At 35.2% G+C, this 21,583-nt stretch overlaps 2 protein-coding genes across 8 annotated transcripts in view; one reads left to right on the top strand and one right to left on the bottom strand.

The window, feature by feature from the left end:
• LOC137028487 (ras-related protein Rab-3C-like) overlaps positions 1 to 8,067 on the top strand; it is a 33,526-nt gene extending 25,459 nt beyond the window's left edge. The window contains exon 6 of the mRNA XM_067397328.1: positions 2,341 to 8,067. Coding sequence (XP_067253429.1) covers positions 2,341 to 2,534 — 194 coding nt within the window. The 3' untranslated portion in view covers positions 2,535 to 8,067. The remainder of the gene's footprint in view (positions 1 to 2,340) is intronic.
• A 173-nt stretch (positions 8,068 to 8,240) lies between these two features.
• The window catches only part of LOC137028485 (3',5'-cyclic-AMP phosphodiesterase 4D-like), a 279,536-nt gene continuing 266,193 nt past the window's right edge, over positions 8,241 to 21,583 (bottom strand). For 5 of the 7 annotated variants that reach the window (XM_067397315.1, XM_067397316.1, XM_067397318.1 and 2 more), the window contains 6 exons: positions 20,961 to 21,125; positions 20,499 to 20,598; positions 18,735 to 18,889; positions 18,520 to 18,642; positions 18,083 to 18,265; positions 8,241 to 14,603 (listed from right to left, as the gene is read on the bottom strand). In XM_067397315.1, the coding sequence (XP_067253416.1) occupies positions 14,157 to 14,603; positions 18,083 to 18,265; positions 18,520 to 18,642; positions 18,735 to 18,889; positions 20,499 to 20,598; positions 20,961 to 21,125 (1,173 nt within the window). In that variant the 3' untranslated portion in view covers positions 8,241 to 14,156. The remainder of the gene's footprint in view (positions 14,604 to 18,082; positions 18,266 to 18,519; positions 18,643 to 18,734; positions 18,890 to 20,498; positions 20,599 to 20,960; positions 21,126 to 21,583) is intronic. The other 2 variants (XM_067397320.1, XM_067397317.1) reach the window with 1 other exon arrangement.

Here is a 21,583-nt window from a genome sequence, read left to right as displayed (position 1 = left end):
GACCTCATCCCCAAACTGAGTTTGATTCCTCCTGGGACTCATTAGAAACTACCTGTGGAGCCAGTCAGGTGGGTCAGAACAACTTACTTCTTAACTAGTTTTGCTTCAAGACCCAGATTTTGCAGTGGACATTAAATAAAACAGCTGAGTACATAGTTCATACAGTAAGTGCAAAGTGCGTCATTTGAGACAAAACATTTCAGCTATCTGTAACATTTATATGTTTGACTCCAAAATGAACCAGACTTGAAATTAATCTCACCATGCATAAAATGCACCATTTTTGCTCCTATAGAAACACTGTAATAGAATATATACCTTAGACAGCTCATGTATTGGCATATGTTCACTGTGCATAAATTAGAGCATATGGAGGGAATTTCAGCTTTGAGCTCAGGCGATAATTAAACGCATATAATTGGATGACACCAGAATGTGCAGACAGGCTTGAAAATAGACACACTTACTGCATGTGTGGTGTGAGAGAGGACATACCCTTGTCGCTTTCAGACCGTCAAATTAATTATATCTCACGATTTGTAAAAGAGCACACATTCTGCCTACATAGGCAACTTACTTCTGAGGCACCATCCATACAGAACCTCATAAGTCACAGAATTAAGATGATCTACATAGTCAGCGACTTTGTGCAAAAGTAGAGCTCCTCGTGTAAAGTGAACACAAAACTCGACATAAAATTGAAAAGAGATTGATGGTTACATGTTGATGGTTACATGTACTAAAAATGCAATATTCTAATAAAATACACTTTTTAATTTTAAATATAATTAACTATTTTTAACTATGATAAATAAATATATTTAATTACTAATTAAATTATTAATATATTAATGAAATACATTTCTATTTATATTAAAATGCTACATTATTAAAAAATAATTGAATATATTATTATTAAGCAGTATTGTACTATTTATATTCATATTTATATTATTACTTATGTGTATTTATTTATGTATTTATTATAATATAATTTATATTAACTATGCATTTAATAAATATATCAATAATATTTATAGTTAATAATACTTTTTTTCTGCCATCTTAGATTTATTTTTTCACTTAAGCTTGTTGAAATGCATTCTGGGATTTCTATTTGTAATATCATTATTTATATTAACTATTTATATTAGTATTTATAATACATATATTGAATAGATATAATAATTACATTTAAATAATCAAAATTGTTTATTAGGGATGCACCGATATGAAAATTTTGTCTGATACCGATAACCGATAATTATTTATATTCGAAAGCCGATAACCGATATATTGGACGATAAATCTAAATCCAAAATTGTATATAATTTTTGAGAGCCTGATTACAAAAACAAAAGTCTCACCATTAAAAGCCATGTCCCAAATCAACATATATCGGCCGATACCTATAACCGATAATCATTTATATTTGAAAGCCGATAACTGATATATTGGCCGATAAATCTAAATCCAAAATCTAAACGGGTTTATATTTTAAAATCAACATATATCGGCCAATGCCGATAAACGATAATCATTTATATATGAAAGCCGATAACTGATATATTGGCCGATAAATCTAATTCCAAAATCTAAATGATTTTATATTTAAAAATCAACATATATCAGCCAATGCTGATAAACGATAATCATTTATATTTGAAAGCCGATAACTGATATATTGGCCGATAAATCTAAATCCAAAATCTAAATGATTTTATATTTAAAAATCAACATATATCGGCCAATGCCGATAAACGATAATCATTTATATTTGAAAGCCGATAACTGATATATTGGCCGATAAATCTAAATAAAAAATTTTATATAATTTTTGAGAGCCTGATTACAAAAACAAAAGTCTCACCATTAAAAGTCATGTCCCAAACACACAATTATAATGTTCTCATTATAATATTATGTAGCCGATATGACAGACTTGTGATGTACTTTCTGTATTTTCTTTTTTGAAGTGATTTCAATCATATTTCAAGCAATTCAAAACCATCATGGCAAACATCTGAAGTGTCTCAGCTGAAGGAAATTTATCGGCTTTAATATATCGTCCAAATTTTCTTATTGGGCCGATAACGATAAATAAATCAACATATATCGGCCGATACCGATATGGTAGCCGATATATTGTTTATTCTTCCATCTTGGATTTATTGTTTCACTAAGCTTGTTGAAATGCATCCTCAATACCAAGAATACAAGCAAAACTGCCTTAGAAATGTGATATTTATTTGTATATAGAATATAATTTTGCTACACACCTAAAAAATGCTGTCTAGTTAAGGATCTAAACTGTGGTTTGGTGTCATTTCTGTCTACCAGGTTTTGAGTTTTTCGAGACGAGCGCCAAGGACAACATCAACGTGAAGCAGACCTTTGAGCGTCTGGTGGACATAATCTGTGACAAGATGTCAGAGAGTATAGAGACTGACCCCGCCGTTACCACCGGAGCCCAGGGAACGGCCCGGTTAACGGATAACCCTCCTCCACTACAGCAGCCTAACTGTGCCTGTTAGTGCTCAGTCTATATGGTAGCATAAGTGTGTGTATGTGTGTGTGTGACACCCTTTAGATGGATGCATATATCCTTTAATGTCATAGAATGCAGGTGCTGGAACAACCTGAATTTGATTGGTGCATGCCAGAAGTCATGTGACCCATTTACAACTACACCCAATGGGAACAGAGCTGTTTCAAAAGCAACTTTTCAGTGTTTTAGAAAGCAGGATAGATAAAAAAAATAGATATTGTTTTCAGTATAGGCCACTAGAGGGCGTTCACACAGGACACTTTCTTGCAGTAGTCTTTTTTTAAATGTCTTATGCACGTGAATGCAGACCAAGCGAACACGTTGTGTACTTTGAACGCTCCTTTAGCCTGTTTTGTTCCAGCACCTCTGCACTAGAGTCACGTCAGTCTATACGGTGCCTAGTTCATTCTGACACACTGCTTTCTTTACTGTCAATCAAAGTCTTAACGGCCTTTTCAGCACTGTTAGTCAAGACCTCGCCCACAAGCATGTTTATTTCTCTAAGCTCCGCCCCTCTTTCTAACGCAAACGGAATGATTTCTATGTTTTTTAGACAGATATTTACATATTTAGGAAGATATTATAAATATTAACAACATGACATTTATGTAAAGCTGCTTTGAAACAGTATGTATAGTGGAAAGCGCTATACAAATAAATTTAAAGAGTTAATTCTAAATTTACACATTTTAAATCTTCAAAAATTTAAATATAATTACATCATCACACAGGACTTCCATAGAACACAGCCACAGCTTGTCTGGCAACAGTTGGAAAGGTGTGATTGGTCAGAATTCTTTTTAAAGGCGGGGCTTAGCAGAGGGTCGGGAACCTAAAGCGACTGCATTAACACACACACACACACACACGACTCCTTGTTTTTGTAGATCAGGAATTCATCCCATATTAAACTAGTCAAAATTTCCCCATCTTGCGGCGGCAGCTGCATAACTGTAGTGTGTGTGTGTGTGTGTGTGTGTGTAGATTATTAAAGAATATTAAAGTCACCTATATGAATACATGATATATCTAGTGTACATAGGTTTGTATATACCTCAGTCAGATGAATATAATGTTGTGGATTCAAGTAGCTGTTCAATACAGGGAAAAAAAATGCATTTAAATGTTTCTACGCATTTCATTTGATCATTGTAAATGAATTCACGCTGACTTGATGAAATGAGATATTTATTTATCTATTTATTCAAAGCAAACAGACTTTACAGTGAGAAAAAGATGAGCTGCGTGTGTCTGAAAACAAAACATTCTTTGTGTTTTTCCCCCCAAACCCTTTTTTTCTCCATTTCTCTTTTCTGATTTATCGCTGTCGTCGGTTGTTTTTCTCTGCTGGCTAAAAAGCTACTTTGTGGAGGATGTGATTTGCTGTCCCTGCTCTTATCTGGCGTTACGCTCACGGCCGGAGAGGATTCAGTGATTTCAGATGTTATAAGTCGGGTCGAAGCTCGCTGGAGCTCGTCTTGTAAAATGATGCAGTAATAGCCAAGGAAATGTGTCGGGCAGCTATTTTCAGAAGTGCATCAATATTTCATCCGACAAACCTTACATGACTTTGGCCGTGGATGGAAATTTTTAAATGTTTGAGTCAGAAATACTGTATTGCTAAGAAAGAGCAGTCCTATGGTGAATGTCTCGAATATTCAGATAATATTTCACCTCAAAATGAAACGTTTTCACATTTTTTTTTACAGTACTATCTATCTATCTATCTATATATATGCCGATCAGGCTTAACATTATGAGCACTGACAGGTGAAGTGAATAACACTGATCATCTCTTCATCACGGCATGGATATATTAGGCAGCAAGTCAACATTTTGTCCTCAAAGTTGATGTGTTAGAAGCAGGAAAAATGGGCAAGCGTAAGGATTTGAGCGAGTTTGACAAGGACCAAATTGTGACTGCTAGACGACTGGATCAGAGCATCTCCAAAACTGCAGCTCTTGTGGGGTGTTCCCGGTCTGCAGTGGTCAGTATCTATCAAAAGTGCTCCAAGAACCGGCGACAGGGTCATGGGCGGCTCATTGATGGCTGGTCCGTGTGGTCCGATCCAACAGACGAGCTCCTGTAGCTCAAACTGCTCAAGAAGTTAATGCTGGTTCTGATAGAAAGGTGTCAGAATAGACAGGGCGACCAACACAATATTAGGAAGGTGCTCATAATGTTATGCCTGATCCGTGTATATATAAATATATATCAGAACCGTAACTACCATAAACATTGAGGGGGACAAGTCCCACCCCCAATAATTAGAAATGGCCAAATTGTCCTCCCTAATATTTGATATTATTGATGCCGCTCTGCTGTACTCCATTATGCACCGCTCTGTTTGTTGTTAGGATGACAAAACAAGTTTTAAAAGTTGCATTTTTTGGCTGGTCTAACAGCGCTCGTCACTGTCAGAATGAATGAGCTGGCCAATCAGATCAAACAAGGCGGGGCTTACCGTTCACAGAAGATGAGTGCGAATTCTAATGCGACGCTTTCGTTTTAGCATTGAAAGAGTACGTGGTGAGCTAAAGATTTAATATTTGATCATAATATTTCTGATTGGACAGTAATATCCAGTGATGCAAACTACTCAAAAATTGTATTGAATGAAATTTCGCCGTTTTGAATTGAAAACATGCTATTATTTGATTAGTATATGATTAATATAATATTAATGTAATTCATAACTGAATGTGACGAGACAAGAAACGTTTTGTGTTTTTTACATATTAGATATACAAATAAGAGTGAATATATTTAAAAAATAAATAAATAATAATTATTTTAAAAACTAAAATTAACCTGGAACAGTTATTCCCTTAAATCCCTTTTAATCTTTAAATTTCTTTTAATCAAAAAAAATTCCCAATAACACACCGAAAAAGAAAAAAAATCATGGTCATATATATATATATATATATATATATACACACACATACATTGCCCTCGAAAAGTTTGGAAACACCTTAGAAAAGTGGCGTTTTGGACAATATTGGCATGAATCCTTTTTAATTTGTGATAATTTTGCACTGATAAAATATTTGTGTGTGTGTTTACCATCAACCTGCCAGGGACTGCAGATGAAAATTAGCCAGAATGGCTAAATCTGGCACATTTACATAAGAGACTTGTTTCTTGTGTTAATTAATGTGCATTGTCCTCTTTTAAAAATAAATAAATAAAATAAAATAAAAATAAAATAAGGGACAACACAAACTACAAAAACATATTTTATTATATAAAAAGTTTATACATAGAAAAAACTTAAATTTTCGATTCATCAAAATATCCAGCATTAGCAGCTATCTGACCTAAACTGGGTTCTGATTGGTTCATTGTATTCTAAACTTAATTGGCAATCAATTGTTGGAGCTATTAAGGTGTGCTGACCCCAAAATCTTTTACAAACCTGGGCCGAGTTTAAACCAGTAACCAGCATCACAGCTGGCAAAGGGGCATGTCTGACTTTGACATGTATATATTGCCATTATTATGAAATCAAAATGAAAATTATTATTGCTGGTCTTCAATGATAATGTCAAGTTACTTTAGAAAATGATATGGATTTATGCTGATATCATCCAAAACCACACTTTGCCAGGAGTGTTTCCAAACTATATATATAATTCCAAATCAACACAACAGTTTTCATGGTTTAAATACTTAAAAATGTAAATACTAATATAAAGATTTTATTTGCATTATTGTAATGAGAATTTAGGACGAAAACACACAGAATTATCATTAATATAAAATGTACAACAACAACAAAAACCCCTATTGATCCTAAAAACGGGCTTCATTCTCTCACTTTATGTCATTTTGGGCTGAAATATGTACTGCGCACGTTCCTGACGAGTTTCATGCGATTCATCGATTCTAGACGGTTTTATTTGTTTCTCATCCCTAGAGATGGTCCGACTTCCATTGTAATGTATAATAATCTAGGTAGAATTATGGTAAAATAGCCCTTAAATGATAAAACTACATGGTGTGGTCTGTTTATATGTGTGGTCTTGTGAGTGTAGTACATAAAGAAGCCTCTATAACGTTAGGCCGACCATATATCCGGCATTACTTAAAACATATCATGGTCACAGGTGTACTGTAGACTGAATTCGCCGGTACTTATATTGCTAATAGTCCATTGATGTGTCCTCAGAATATAGAAAATCAGTACTTTGTTTCCCCAGCACAAGCCACGTTTAGCATCGTCCCTGCATGAAACTGTACGACATCTCTATTTAGATACCTGTATCTGTATAATCTTATTTATTTGTTCATTTATGCGTCCCTCGGTATGTGGGGCGCAGTGGGCCAGCAAGTGCAATATTTTGAATCCCTATCTCTTGTATATAGATGAATGACTGTGCGTGTGTGTGTGTGTGTGTGTGTGTGTAGAGCGTCTCGATGTGCCATGCTGATTTTGCACACTATCTTAACCCACGTGTGGATGATCGCTCTGACTCACCTTCAACTATCTTTGTGCTGACATTAACACAAAATACTGTGGAGTTACATATAGGTGTGTGTGAGTGTTGGTGTATATACTAGTATCTTGTTGCAAGTCATCTCTGTGGTTTTTCTTTGTGTTTGTGTGTAAATCTCATTCAGTTAGAGCATGCATAGGGCTATAAGAATCACTCTACTGCAAAAAGAGTATTCAGTAGTTTTATAATAGCTGCATTTCAGGTGTACAGCATGCATAAAACGGCTTTTTAAAAATAAGCTAAAAAAAAGAGAGTGAAAACATAGGCTATACAAAAAAGTACTTGTACTAGTTCAGTATCAGATGGTAATGATACCTGTTCTTATATGATTCTACCATGCTACATGTCCAAAAAAACATGGTACTTTATGTTTAGAAAAGTAAACCTCTTTGTTTGAATGATTTAGTGTCATTAACACTACCGATTTCATGTAGGAACTTGTGTAGGAACATAATTATGTTTATTTTATCAATCATCTGTGGCTGTAAGCTACATGTGTAAATACTAATATAAAGATTTTTATATTAGTACTACTGTATTGTCCCCGAAATGCGAAATTTTGTGGTTTTATTTTAAATATTTTGTTTAAAAAAGCTGGTTTGTGTGAAAAAAAAAAATCTGTTGGACCTAACTTGTGATATATCCGCAGTGATTTCTAATATTTTAGCTGAAGGAATCACTCTAGAGCTGTGTGTGTGGAGTGTGTATGACAAATGTGTGTCGATTACTGTTGAAAATATCAATAAATATTCCTATTGTGTTGATAGTCCTGTGGTCTTTTGCTGTATTAGTACAACTTGGGCAATAATATTGTTATAGTTGTTATATATTATATGATATTATAACATTATTATATTACATTATATGTATTGTTATATATTTCTCCTCAAGAACGCGATGTGAAAGTAAACGCCTATGATTGGCTCACCTCGGTCACCGCTGAGAAAAGTAACAGGTACCACGTGATAATGGTATTTCGGCGCTTGAACCGTGATTTTGACAATGATTTACATTACATAGTAAATATATATAATAGCGTTTATGTTGACCTCGGAGGAAAGTAAAGGCTAAAATTATATATATATATATATATATATATATATATATATATATATAGATATATATATATATATATATATATATATATTTCAGCCTTTACTTTCCTCCGAGGTCAACATAAACGTACATTTTCAAGGACAAAATACGTCACGACGTTTTTAAAGTTTTGTTTTATTGATTTATCTCAGAAGATCAACGAATATTTGATTCTTCATGACTCATCTGCACTCTAGAGGTCAGCGGTGTGTGTGTGTGTGTGTGTGTGTGTGTGGTTGACTTGGTTTCACTGCCCCCTGGCGGCAGTACTAGGTTACGACAAGCATGACAAAGCACATTCATTTTATCAATGTTGTAATATCTTATCCAAAGCCATTTGAAAGATTAAGAGGAAAAAAGGCGGGACCACAGACCGTTTTTAATGGATGTCAATGGCTTCACTACGCTGAATAAACTGATTTTGTGGCAAAACGGTTTATCATATAATGAATCCACAGCCCACTGACTAATTTTCAACATATTTGCGCTTAAATATCCGTTTTAAATCGATCTATTTTTAGTTTACGCCGAAAAATGCTGTTTTTTAAGAGAAGTACAGGTGTAATTCACTTCTCATTCGAATTTCAATGACGTCAAGGCTGTAATGTGATTGGTTATCAAGGCGCACGTGACTTAAGTTAGCCGTTTTGCTTTCTTCAATGTTGGTAGGCTATACAAAGTTTTACATTTAATGGCTTAATATTCCAGCTGCATAATTTCAGTCAGCAGTAAAATCAGTCGTAATATTTGGCAATCATGTACTTTCAGATTCAGTCTGACATGGTCAGAAATTAATTCAGTTCTGCTTTTATACCTGTGGTTTATAGGCTACTGAAATATATATTTTTTAAAACGTACATTTTGCATAACATATTTTCGATGACTTCTTATTTTTATTTAGGCCTATTTGTAACAGTGTTTTGGCAGAACCATGGTAAATATTTAAGTGAGGTAAGGTTTTCCCGCCTTTATTTTTATTGCCGTTTTAACATAGATATGAACAATGGCAGGCATAGTTTTATTGACACATCCATTTGTATGTATGGCAAGTTCATAGACATGTTATTCTATTTAAATTCATTTTATCAATGTTGATCTCTTAATCTTGTCCAAAGCCATTTGAAAGATTAGGAGGAAAAAAGGCGGGAAGGAGACTAGAGACCGTTTTTTTAATGGATGTCAATGGAGGAGAGGCTTCACTACACTGAATAAACTGATTTTGTTGCAAAACGGTTTATCATATAATGAATCCACAGCCGTTGACTAATTTTCAACATGTTTGCGCTTAAATATCCGTTTTAAATCGATATATTCTTATTCGAAATGACGTCAAAGCTGTAATGTGATTGGTTATCAAGGCGCACGTGACTTTAGTTAGCATTACACTTTCTCCAATGTTGGTATACAAAGTTTTACATTTAATGGCTTAATACTCCAGCAGCATAATTCCAGTCAGCAGAAATCAGTCGTAATATTTGCCAATCATGTTCTTTCAGATTCATTCTGACATGGTCAGTAATGAATTCAGTTCTGCTTTTATACCTGTGGTTTATAGGCTACTGACATATATTTTTAAACATATTTTGCATAACATATTTTCAATGACATCTTATTTTTATTTAGGCCTATTTGTAACAGTGTTTTGGCAGAACCATGGTAAATATTTAAGTGAGGTAAGGTTTTTCCCGCCGTTATTTTATTGCCGTTTTAACATAAAGATATGAACATGAACAATGGCAGGCATAGTTTTATTGACAAGTTAAGACATGTTATTAGCCTATAAGGGTTGATTCTTTCATAAGTTTGAAAAGTGAGTACAAATTAAGAAGCTAAATCCCCAAAATATTATATTTTCCATTGTTTTTTATCAGTCGCTTATGAAGTTGATCCATAAGCTGTTACTCTATTTGCCCAGCAGGTGGCAGCAGAATCAAAGTTTCGATTTATAGTCGACTGAGGGCAATGTTAATGTTTTTTGTTTTGTTTTTTTCATAAAAATGTGCCTTCTAAAGGATTTTAGACTATTTACTTAATACTTCAGAGCCATAAAAATTATGTAACCTATAAATCACCAGTTAGCTCAGATTCTACGGTCATAATACAGCGTGTATGAAATAAATAAAAGAACAAATAAATGTATGTGAATTATTCTAAAATACCTTACGTCAGTTTTGTTTATTGATATTTCATATGCTAATATTATGCATATCGTATTTGCATATCTGACCATCGCATCGCGATACTTAATATTTTAACAGTTCACATTGTTATATATGTGACTACAATATACAATACCACATGCCTAGTATATTTAATGCAAGAGCCTTTTTTGGAAAGAAAATTAGAGAAAACATTAATATCTCAGTGACGCATGACGTTGTCATTCTCTGAGCGTCCACGAGGTGGCGGTGGCGCGCAGGAAGACCTGATGACGCACTGACTGAACCACATCAGAAGACTTTCAGTTTGACTCATCAAACCAAATCATGATGTTCTTGAGTTAACCAAGGACAAACACTTATGAGCTTCACATCTGCAACACACAATCATGCGACACACGTGTGGAATCAACCCATGCTTTTATTTCATTCGTTGCATATAAAATGAGTTTTTCTGTCTTTTGTTTTGTAGTTAAACCGTTTGGAGATGGATCTACAGTACAGACTGTATAAGAGACAAAAGTGTTTGGGTTTTTAATCAGCAGAACTTAGGAATCAAATGTTGAAGTATCCCTTTAATGACATTGAAAAAATACCAGTAATAATTAATAATAATAGCCACGATTGGCTTTGGTCCAGGGCTGCTAAAATCTACAGTATGCGTGTCAGAAAGTATGCTTATTTAACATCTGAAACTCTAGGGACTCGTTCAGTTAGTGCACAAGCACATCTACAAGGCTGGATGAGATGAAGGTCGCAGACGGTACCTGAACAAAGTTGAAGAACAGCGTGAAAGTAGAAGATCACAAGCAGCTCTAGGGCAAAGCAAACTGTCCTGCGTCTATTGCATGTTTGCTATGTGCCACTGTTTTGGACCTACAAATGAAAAGAAGAAACCTAAGGCGTCCTAAGCTTTAAGTGCAGCACATAAGATGCCCTGATAGCACACGTCGTGTCGGGACAGCTGTCTAAAGACACACAAAGAAAGATTTTTTTAAGTTTAAGGCACAGCCCTGGGGCCAAACGCCAGTGGCGACGCGTCTCAGATGGTTTGGCTATCCCCAGATCTCCAGAAACAAGCTTCTTATTTTTATACAGAATATTATTATCATCATTTTTTTTATACATTGGATAATATCTATAATAATAATAAACATTCTCTCAACAAGAGTTTACCAAATACAGCAACTCCATCCGGGATGAAGTTTAGAATCTGTCATCATTTACAACAAACATTACAATATATACAGCAAAAAATAAATACGTTGTTGTAAACAGCAAAAAAAATAAACAACAATAACAACAACAACAAAAAAGGTAAGGTCATCCGGTGAGGAAAGAATATATCATGGCACAAAACTTAAATAAAAATATTTATAACAAAATCAGTACTACTCGAGCCAGGTTTCAAGTTTCTGTGAGCGTATTATATTTCCTACAGACTTTAAAAAGTTTTATGTACACGACCAGAAGACCAGTAACTTGCAAGTCCACACGCTCTATGCTACAGTTGATGGTCTACAGTACTGCTTTCAAACAGAAGCTAAACAATAAATAAAAACCATATACAGATATATATATATATAAATAAAAGCCACGTGCGGGAGGGAAGTTTTGGCATGAAATGTAAATGTGGATTTTGACGCTAAAATGCATCTAGCCCTAAGAGAAGATCTCTGATCTAATGAACCGTGAGTGGATGTGTGGGAAAAAAAAAAATTGGTCAAATCGAAAGGCATTGCACAAGAAATACTCTGGGATTGTAGAGTATTAATGTGCAGGATGTGTGACGCACACACTGATGTGGTTTTCTGGGAGATACTGCAAATGAAAGCAGAAAAAGGCAAAAGAAAAAAGTCTCACATGCTACAGAAGTGCTTCAAATAAACGGCTTGTGAGGTTTAAGGTTTGACTTCTGATACACCCATAACAGGATGTTGCCATTTAGAGAAGTTTTGAGTTATTAGGCCTGAAACAGGATGTTTGTGTCAGTCTGAACTGCATTAAAGCCAAAAAATAAAAAATAAGAGTATGCATGGTGATTAAAGGACTAAATAAAGTTCGTAAATGTGGGTTGGTAACACTTTACTTGGTGCCTGTAATGTATATGAATATTTTAATATTACATAATATGTATTATGCATATATTACAATGTGTCTGTGTGTATAATACTAACATTATAGTATTATATAATATATATATATTACTTTATATTATACACATTTAAATAGATAGTACCAGACATTGGAAACATTAATATTTTTAATGTTTTTGAAGTTTCTTCTGCTCATCAAGGCTGCATTTATTCGATCAAAAATACAGAAATATTGTGAAATATTATTACAATTTAAAATAATAGGTTTCTGTTTTAATATACTTTAAAGTATAATTTATTTATGCAAATTTTCAGCATCATTACTCCAGTCTTCAGTGTCACATGATCCTTCAGAAATCATTCTAAAATGATGATTTATTATCAATGTTGAAAAAAATAACAGCATTTATTCAAAATAGAAATCTTTTCTAACAGTATAAAGTCTTTACTATCACTTTTGATCAATTTAACACATCCTTGCTGAATAAAAGTATTAATTTCTTGCAAAAAAAACAAAAAAAAAAAACATTACTGACCACTAACTTTTGAACAGTAGTGTATAATGTTGCAGAAGATTTCTATTTTAAATAAATGCTGTTCTTTTTTAACTTTTGTTCATCAAAATATCCTGAAAAAAGTATTACAGGTTATAAAAAAGAGAATAAATAATAATTAATCATCATATTAGAACGATTTCTGAAGTGAATGTGACATTGAAGACTGGAATATTGATGCTGAAAATTAGGCTTTGCATCAGAGAAATAAATTATATTTTAAAGGATATCAATATAGAAAAACATTATTTTAAATTGTAATAATATTTCACAATATTACAGTTTTTACTGTATTTTTGGTCAAATAAATGCAGCCTTGATGAGCAAAAAAGTCTTCTTTCAAAAACTTTTGACCGGACTGGTACAATATATATATATATATATATATATATATATATATTATAAATGCATTAATATCTTTATATCACAGGCTTCAAGTGCAGTGTTGCTGAAAGAACGGCTCGGAAACGAGACAGAAATCACTCAGAAAGAGTTGAATGTTCATAAAGCATCTGTAGGTGAAGTGTATTAAGAGGTTGACTGGAGGTAAAGTGTTCGACGAAGTAAAAAACAACGTAAATACAGCTTCTGAGAGAAGGGCGTGCGACAGCTGTTATGTGTATACGGTGGCGAACGCACATCCCACGTTGCGTACTTGCAAGTTACCCTTCGCCTAAAGTTTCCTTGAAAACGCAACAGCTGCTGTTTTGATATTAAAAGTAAGTATGTAAAAATCTGTATGTATACCGTACAAAATCATCGAAGAGGCCATGACAGCGCTGAGCTGTGTGTGTTTTTTAGTTTTTTTGTCTTTTGTGAAATTTTTCTCAGTCAAAGTTTAGGAAGACTTAAAACGTAGAAAATAAGGTCTCTTTGAAATCCAAGGAAACGTGTTCCTGCGTCGATCTCCTCGGTGGGCGGCGTCTCCTCCGATTGCTTTGTGTTGAATCCCCGGAGGAGGGCGAAGGTAAACAAAACCAAGCTTGAAAAGACAGAGGACTAAATGTTATTCCTGAGTGCAAATAAAACGACAACCTACCGAAGTCTTAGTGTCCTCTCGTCTCCAGGCAGCTCGTAGAGAGACGGACAGAGAAGGAGAGAGCGAGAGAGGAGTGGCCGAGGTCTCGGAGTGCAACGTGCGCTTTGGAACTCAATTTCATTGTCAATTATTAAATATTCGCGGCAGCTAGTTCGGGACGCGCTGCTACGTGTCTGCCGGCTGCTCCTCTTCGTCTTCCTCCTCGTCCTCCACCATGCTGGGTTCCGTGGAAACCTCCTCCGAAATTCCCTCCTCCGGAATTTCCGTGGATTCCGAGTCCTGCGTGATGAGAGTTTTTGAATCACTACAGCTGTTGTCCTCCTCCTCGTCCTCGTCCTCCTCCTCTTCCTCCTCGGCCTGGCTGCCGCTGTCCTTCTCCGTGTCGGATTCGCCGTCCTCCTCCAGCGTCAGCTCGAACTGGAACTTCTCGGCCCCGCCGGAGCGGCTGCCGTCCTCGGGCTGGTCGGGAGCGGGCGACGGGCTCTGGGGAATGGTGCTCTGGTACCACTCTCTGTTGTCCTCTAGCGTGTCCAGGATGTCCTGTGCGTCCGGATGCACAAGGTCGGCCCACGTCTCCCACAGCGGGTGCACGATATAGTCAATGAAGCCCACCTGGAGACACAGAGGATTACAGTCATGTACAATCAATCAATCAATCAATTTCTATAGGATTAGTTGTTAAATATATTATTGTATGTTGAGTTTATCCTGCTGTCACCCTTAAATGGTTGTAATTCATGAACACTTTTGAAAACAGACTAAGATCTGTCACTTTATTTAAAGAAGACACTCAGAAGATTATTGCAGAAGTGAGGCAGTTCAGAAATGGTTACAGATAAGTTTACTGTAACTAAACGTACTAAACATTTTTTTATTCTATGCAAAAAACATAAATATATATACTATGAAAGATTGTTTCCGCCATGAAATAACAAATAAAAAAGGTAATTACGACTTTTTATCTCACAATTCTGACTTTTTGTCTCAGAATTGTGATAAAAATAAAAATTTGCTGTTGTGAGAAAAAAAGCCAGAATTCTGACTTTATATCACGCAATTTCAACTTTATAACATGCAATTCCGATTTTATATCTCGCAATTCCAACTTTATAACTCACAATTCCGACTTTATAACTCCCAATTCTGCCTTTATAACTCGCAATTCCGACTTTATAACTCACAATTCCGACTTTATATCACACAATTCTGACTTTATAACTCCCAATTCTGCCTTTAGAACTCGCAATTCCGACTTTATAACTCCCAATTCTGCCTTTAGAACTCGCAATTCCGACTTTATAACTCACAATTCTGCCTTTATATCTTGCAATTCCAACTTTATAACATGCAATTCCGATTTTATATCTCGCAATTCCAACTTTATAACTCCCAATTCTGCCTTTAAAACTCGCAATTCCGACTTTATAACTCACAATTCCGACTTTATAACTCCCAATTCTGAGCTTATATCTTGCAATTCCGACTTTATATCACACAATTCAGACTTTATATCTCGCAATTCCGACTTTATAACTCCCAATTCTGACTTTATAACACGCAATTCCGACTTTATATCTCACAATTCCAACTTTATAACATTCAATTCCGACTTTATATCACCCAATTCCGACTTTATAACTCCCAATTCTGCCTTTAGAACTCGCAATTCCAACTTTATAACTCCCAATTCTGCCTTTAGAACTCGCAATTCCGACTTTATAACTCCCAATTCTGCCTTTAGAACTCGCAATTCCAACTTTATAACTCCCAATTCTGCCTTTAGAACTCGCAATTCCGACTTTATAACTCCCAATTCCGACTTTATAACTCCCAATTCTGACTTTATATCTTGCAATTCCGACTTTATATCACACAATTCTGACTTTATATCACACAATTCCGACTTTATAACTCCCAATTCTGCCTTTAGAACTCGCAATTCCGACTTTATAACTCACAATTCCGACTTTATAACTCCCAATTCTGCCTTTATATCTTGCAATTCCAACTTTATAACATGCAATTCCGATTTTATATCTCGCAATTCCAACTTTATAACTCCCAATTCTGCCTTTAGAACTCGCAATTCCGACTTTATAACTCACAATTCCGACTTTATAACTCCCAATTCTGAGCTTATATCTTGCAATTCCGACTTTATATCACACAATTCTGACTTTATATCACACAATTCCGACTTTATAACTCCCAATTCTGCCTTTAGAACTCGCAATTCCGACTTTATAACTCCCAATTCTGACTTTATAACACGCAATTCCGACTTTATATCTCACAATTCCAACTTTATAACATTCAATTCCGACTTTATATCACCCAATTCCGACTTTATAACTCCCAATTCTGCCTTTAGAACTCGCAATTCCGACTTTATAACTCACAATTCCGACTTTATAACTCCCAATTCTGACCTTAAATCTTGCAATTCCGACTTTATATCACACAATTCTGACTTTATATCACACAATTCTGACTTTATATCACACAATTCCGACTTTATAACTCCCAATTCTGCCTTTAGAACTCGCAATTCCGAGTTTATAACTCACAATTCCGACTTTATAACTCCCAATTCTGCCTTTATATCTTGCAATTCCAACTTTATAACATGCAATTCCGATTTTATATCTCGCAATTCCAACTTTATAACTCCCAATTCTGCCTTTAGAACTCGCAATTCCGACTTTATAACTCACAATTCCGACTTTATAACTCCCAATTCTGAGCTTATATCTTGCAATTCCGACTTTATATCACACAATTCAGACTTTATATCTCGCAATTCCGACTTTATAACTCCCAATTCTGACTTTATAACACGCAATTCCGACTTTATATCTCACAATTCCAACTTTATAACATTCAATTCCGACTTTATATCACCCAATTCCGACTTTATAACTCCCAATTCTGCCTTTAGAACTCGCAATTCCAACTTTATAACTCCCAATTCTGCATTTAGAACTCGCAATTCTGACTTTATAACTCACAATTCCGACTTTATAACTCCCAATTCTGACTTTATATCTTGCAATTCCGACTTTATATCACACAATTCTGACTTTATATCACACAATTCCGACTTTATAACTCCCAATTCTGCCTTTAGAACTCGCAATTCCGACTTTATAACTCACAATTCCGACTTTATAACTCCCAATTCTGCCTTTATATCTTGCAATTCCAACTTTATAACATGCAATTCCGATTTTATATCTCGTAATTCCAACTTTATAACTCCCAATTCTGCCTTTAGAACTCGCAATTCCGACTTTATAACTCACAATTCCGACTTTATAACTCCCAATTCTGAGCTTATATCTTGCAATTCCGACTTTATATCACACAATTCTGACTTTATATCACACAATTCCGACTTTATAACTCCCAATTCTGCCTTTAGAACTCGCAATTCCGACTTTATAACTCCCAATTCTGACTTTATAACACGCAATTCCGACTTTATATCTCACAATTCCAACTTTATAACATTCAATTCCGACTTTATATCACCCAATTCCGACTTTATAACTCCCAATTCTGCCTTTAGAACTCGCAATTCCGACTTTATAACTCACAATTCCGACTTTATAACTCCCAATTCTGACCTTAAATCTTGCAATTCCGACTTTATATCACACAATTCTGACTTTATATCACACAATTCCGACTTTATAACTCCCAATTCTGCCTTTAGAACTCGCAATTCCGACTTTATAACTCCCAATTCTGACTTTATAACACGCAATTCCGACTTTATATCTCACATTTCCAACTTTATAACATGCAATTCTGACTTTATATCACCCAATTCCGACTTTATAACACGCAATTCCGACTTCATAACACGCAATTCCGACTTTATATCATGCAATTCCGACTTTAAATATCGCAATTCCGACTTTATAACACGCAATTCCGACTTTATATCACGCAATTTCGACTTTAAATCTCGCAATTCTGACTTTAAATCTCACAATTCCGACTTTATATCACACAATTCCGACTTTAAATCTCGCAATCTTTATTTTGGGGTTGTCGAAGTGATTACTGCAGCGTGTGGCGTGTGCTACCTGAGACTTCTCCACCGAGGCGTTGTGCTTGTCACACATGGGGCTGATCTCCATCCCTCGCTCTCTCTCCCGGTCGCCCTGACTGAAGAACTCCTCCATGATCCGGTCCGTCCACTGTCTGTACAGCTGCAGGGGTTTGGTGGGGTTACTGAGATCCGCACAGTGCACCATGTTCTGAAGCACCTGACCGACACCAACACAGAGGATATTAACACTTCTGCTTCAGTTAGACAATAAATCAGTATCATGAGTTACATATTAAAATGATAACTTCTTTAATGTCCAATAAACAGTTATATTTATAGTCATATTTAATGTATTGCCATTAAACAAATAAATGTTAATTAAATGGGTTTATTAAACACCATTGGTCAACAAAAAGACAGTCCCGCCCCCAATTCACGCCATTGGCTGAGACAGAAGTGGTGTATCCTCACTTGTATCCTGTCTGAATAGTTATCCAGCAGCAACACTCCAGAACTGGTGACCTTCTTCGTCTCCACCATCGTCTTCAGATCGGCCAGCAGGTTCATATGTTTGGACATATCCGTCGCTAAGACCTTGAAGAAACGTATGAGAAAGCCTTGAGACTTCGGAATAAATATAAAAACACACACTAGGTGTCATTTCAAGGAGCTCCAGCAGAACGTACGATGTCTATGACCATCTTGCGCAGCGATTGTCTCTGTTTTTTGGTCAGGTTCTGGAAGATGTCACAGTTCTCCTCCTGCAGCAGTTTGAAGCCCACCGCCAGATGATGGTTCTCCAGCACCGATGAGTCATTGTACATGAGGGCCAACTCAGAGTCTGCAGACACACACACACACACATGAACAAAACACGGGAAATTCTGAGGCTCCCGAACACGACCCCGACCTTGTGCTAATCTCTACATCAGCGTGACGGACGCGCCGCAAACAGCCGTGTCAGCAGCAGGACTCCATCACTGTCTGCCAGAGATTACAGCGTGTGACGCAGCGCTAAAGCCTCTCAGACAGACACACACGCTCCCATGAGGCCTGAGTCGCATTTATCTGTCGTATCAGTGCATCAGTGCTGCTTATGTCAAAATAGAGTTATGTAAGAGGTTCTGAGGACAGATGTGTGCTGGTCTGTCTGTCTCTGAGCTGATGGGATTTGGTTCGTCAATGCAAGACTCTGAACTGAATATATAGATCCATGCATTACGACACAAACGCTTTTAAATACATATATTTTGATTTATATAACGCATAGAGCCTGTTTTGGTCAAATAATGCCTTCTAGTCATCCTAAGCAACTGTTAACCTTAGTTTACAAGTCAATATGAGGAAGGAGAACTTGATGAATTTGCATAAAATTTGTGCCCTTCATTTTTTATTATTGTTTACTATTTTCTAAAAGCAATACACATTCTGTCATATATTCACATCATAGCACGGCCTGTCACACCTTATTGCTTAATTACAAATAGTCATAAATAATGATGAATAATTGACACTTTTTTTCTGTTATTTTGGACCAAACTGTGAAAATTGAATAATTAAATTATTAAAATTAATGAGACTGTATTTAGACATTCTAATTATTTAAGTCTCTAAATACAATCTCATCATTTAAATATCTAAATAAAACAATTAATTATTTAATTGTTATATTTAGATATTTAAATAATGAGATTACTATATTTAGATATTAAATTAAATTATTTAGATATTTAAAAAATATTATATTTAGACATTAAATAATTAAATTATTATATTAAGACATTTAAATAATAAAATTACTATATTTAGATATTAAATAATTTAATTATTTAGATATTTAAAAAAAGCATTATATTTAGACAAAATAATTCGATTATTATATTTATGCATTTAAATGAGATTATTATATTTAGACATTAAAATAATTATCTTATCTTATATTTAAAAAATTATTATTATATTTAGATATTAAATAATTTAATTATTTTGATACTTAAAAAAATATTTAGACAAAATAATTAGATTATATTTATGCGTTTAAATAATGAGATTATTATATCTAGACATTTAAATTATTTGATTATTATAATTAGATATTTAAATAATTAGATTATTATATTTAGACATTTAAATTATTTGATTATTTTTAATAATTTATTATATTTAAATATTTAAAAATTAGATTATTATATTTAAGACATTTAAATAAATAATGATATTATGATATTTAGAAATGTAAAAAAAAAAAAAAAAAAGGATTATTTAACCTTGAACAATTTTCAATAAAAGCATGGCTGCAGAGTTGTTTTTTAGTGTGCTTTATTATTATTATTATTATTATTATTAATAGTATTTTCTGTATCAAATACATGACAAAATTTTAGTTCATTTTAATATAATTGATCACGTGCTCAGTTGTTTGAATGACTCGTGTATTAAAGCACACTTACTGGTGTTAATGAGGAACTGGTTGGAGACGCCCGGGTGGTCGACGTCGTGAATTGCACTGGCGAAAATGGCAGCGAGAATTTCAAGGTCTGTGAAAACCGCCTGAAAGAGAACAACATGTGGATCAGTGCGGTCAGTGAGAGCAGACATTACCTTCACCACATAACCTTTTCATAAGTCCAGTTAATGGCCGCATGTGCTACACATTTCACCTGTAGTCAACTTATAATGTCAGTCAAAGTGTGTTGCACTAAAAACATTCAGAATTCAGTTGAATAATTCTAGATGTGAATAACCTCTGTTATGTGAAATGACCAACAATGGCCAGTTGTTGAACACTGAATAGGTGTTGATGTGGGCAGTAAACATTCACAGTTGTGGCGTCAATACAATGGCCACTTTTTTGTAGCTTAGTTTCCATGAATGTTCCGGGTGGAAGGTCTGCAATGAACCGCAGCTCTCACCTCCAAAGCAGGCGTGGAGAGCAGCACGTGTGTCGACTGCGTGACGTCAGCAGCATGAATGTTATTGTGATATGCAACATCAGCATGGTAATGGTCTTCTAAGGTCATCAGGTACGTTATGAAAGTGTCCAAGGGAATTTTAAATGTTTTGAGCAAATCCCTCTCCTGTGGGAGAGAAAACAGAGAGATAAGGGAATGCAAGTATCCATTAAAAACAACATGGAAATGCATATAAATTCAGTCTTGTGACTCAGCATGTCCTAACCAGATGCAATGCGATAAGACTCCAGTGACAAGCGATTTGTCAACAACAAAACAAAACCAATCCAAAATCACAGCCAATCAGAAGAGCGTGTGGGCGGAGTCTCTCTGTAAGCGCACTGCACTCGCAACCAAAACAATCCAAAATCACATCCAATCAGAAGAGCATGTGGGCGGAGTCTCTCTGCAAGCGCACTGCACTCACAAACAAATCAATAAAAAAATCACAGCCAATCAGAAGAGCGTGTGGGCGGAGTCTCTCTGCAAGCGCACTGCACTCACAAACAAATCGATCCAAAATCACATCCAATCAGAAGAGCGTGTGGGCGGAGTCTCTCTGTAAGCGCACTGCACTCGCAACC

This window comes from Chanodichthys erythropterus, chromosome 10 (genome assembly GCF_024489055.1).
Source record: "Chanodichthys erythropterus isolate Z2021 chromosome 10, ASM2448905v1, whole genome shotgun sequence".
Classification (NCBI taxonomy): domain Eukaryota; kingdom Metazoa; phylum Chordata; class Actinopteri; order Cypriniformes; family Xenocyprididae; genus Chanodichthys; species Chanodichthys erythropterus.
The sequence above is the reverse complement of the archived record's forward strand: the minus strand, read 5'-3'. Positions and strand labels throughout refer to the sequence as shown.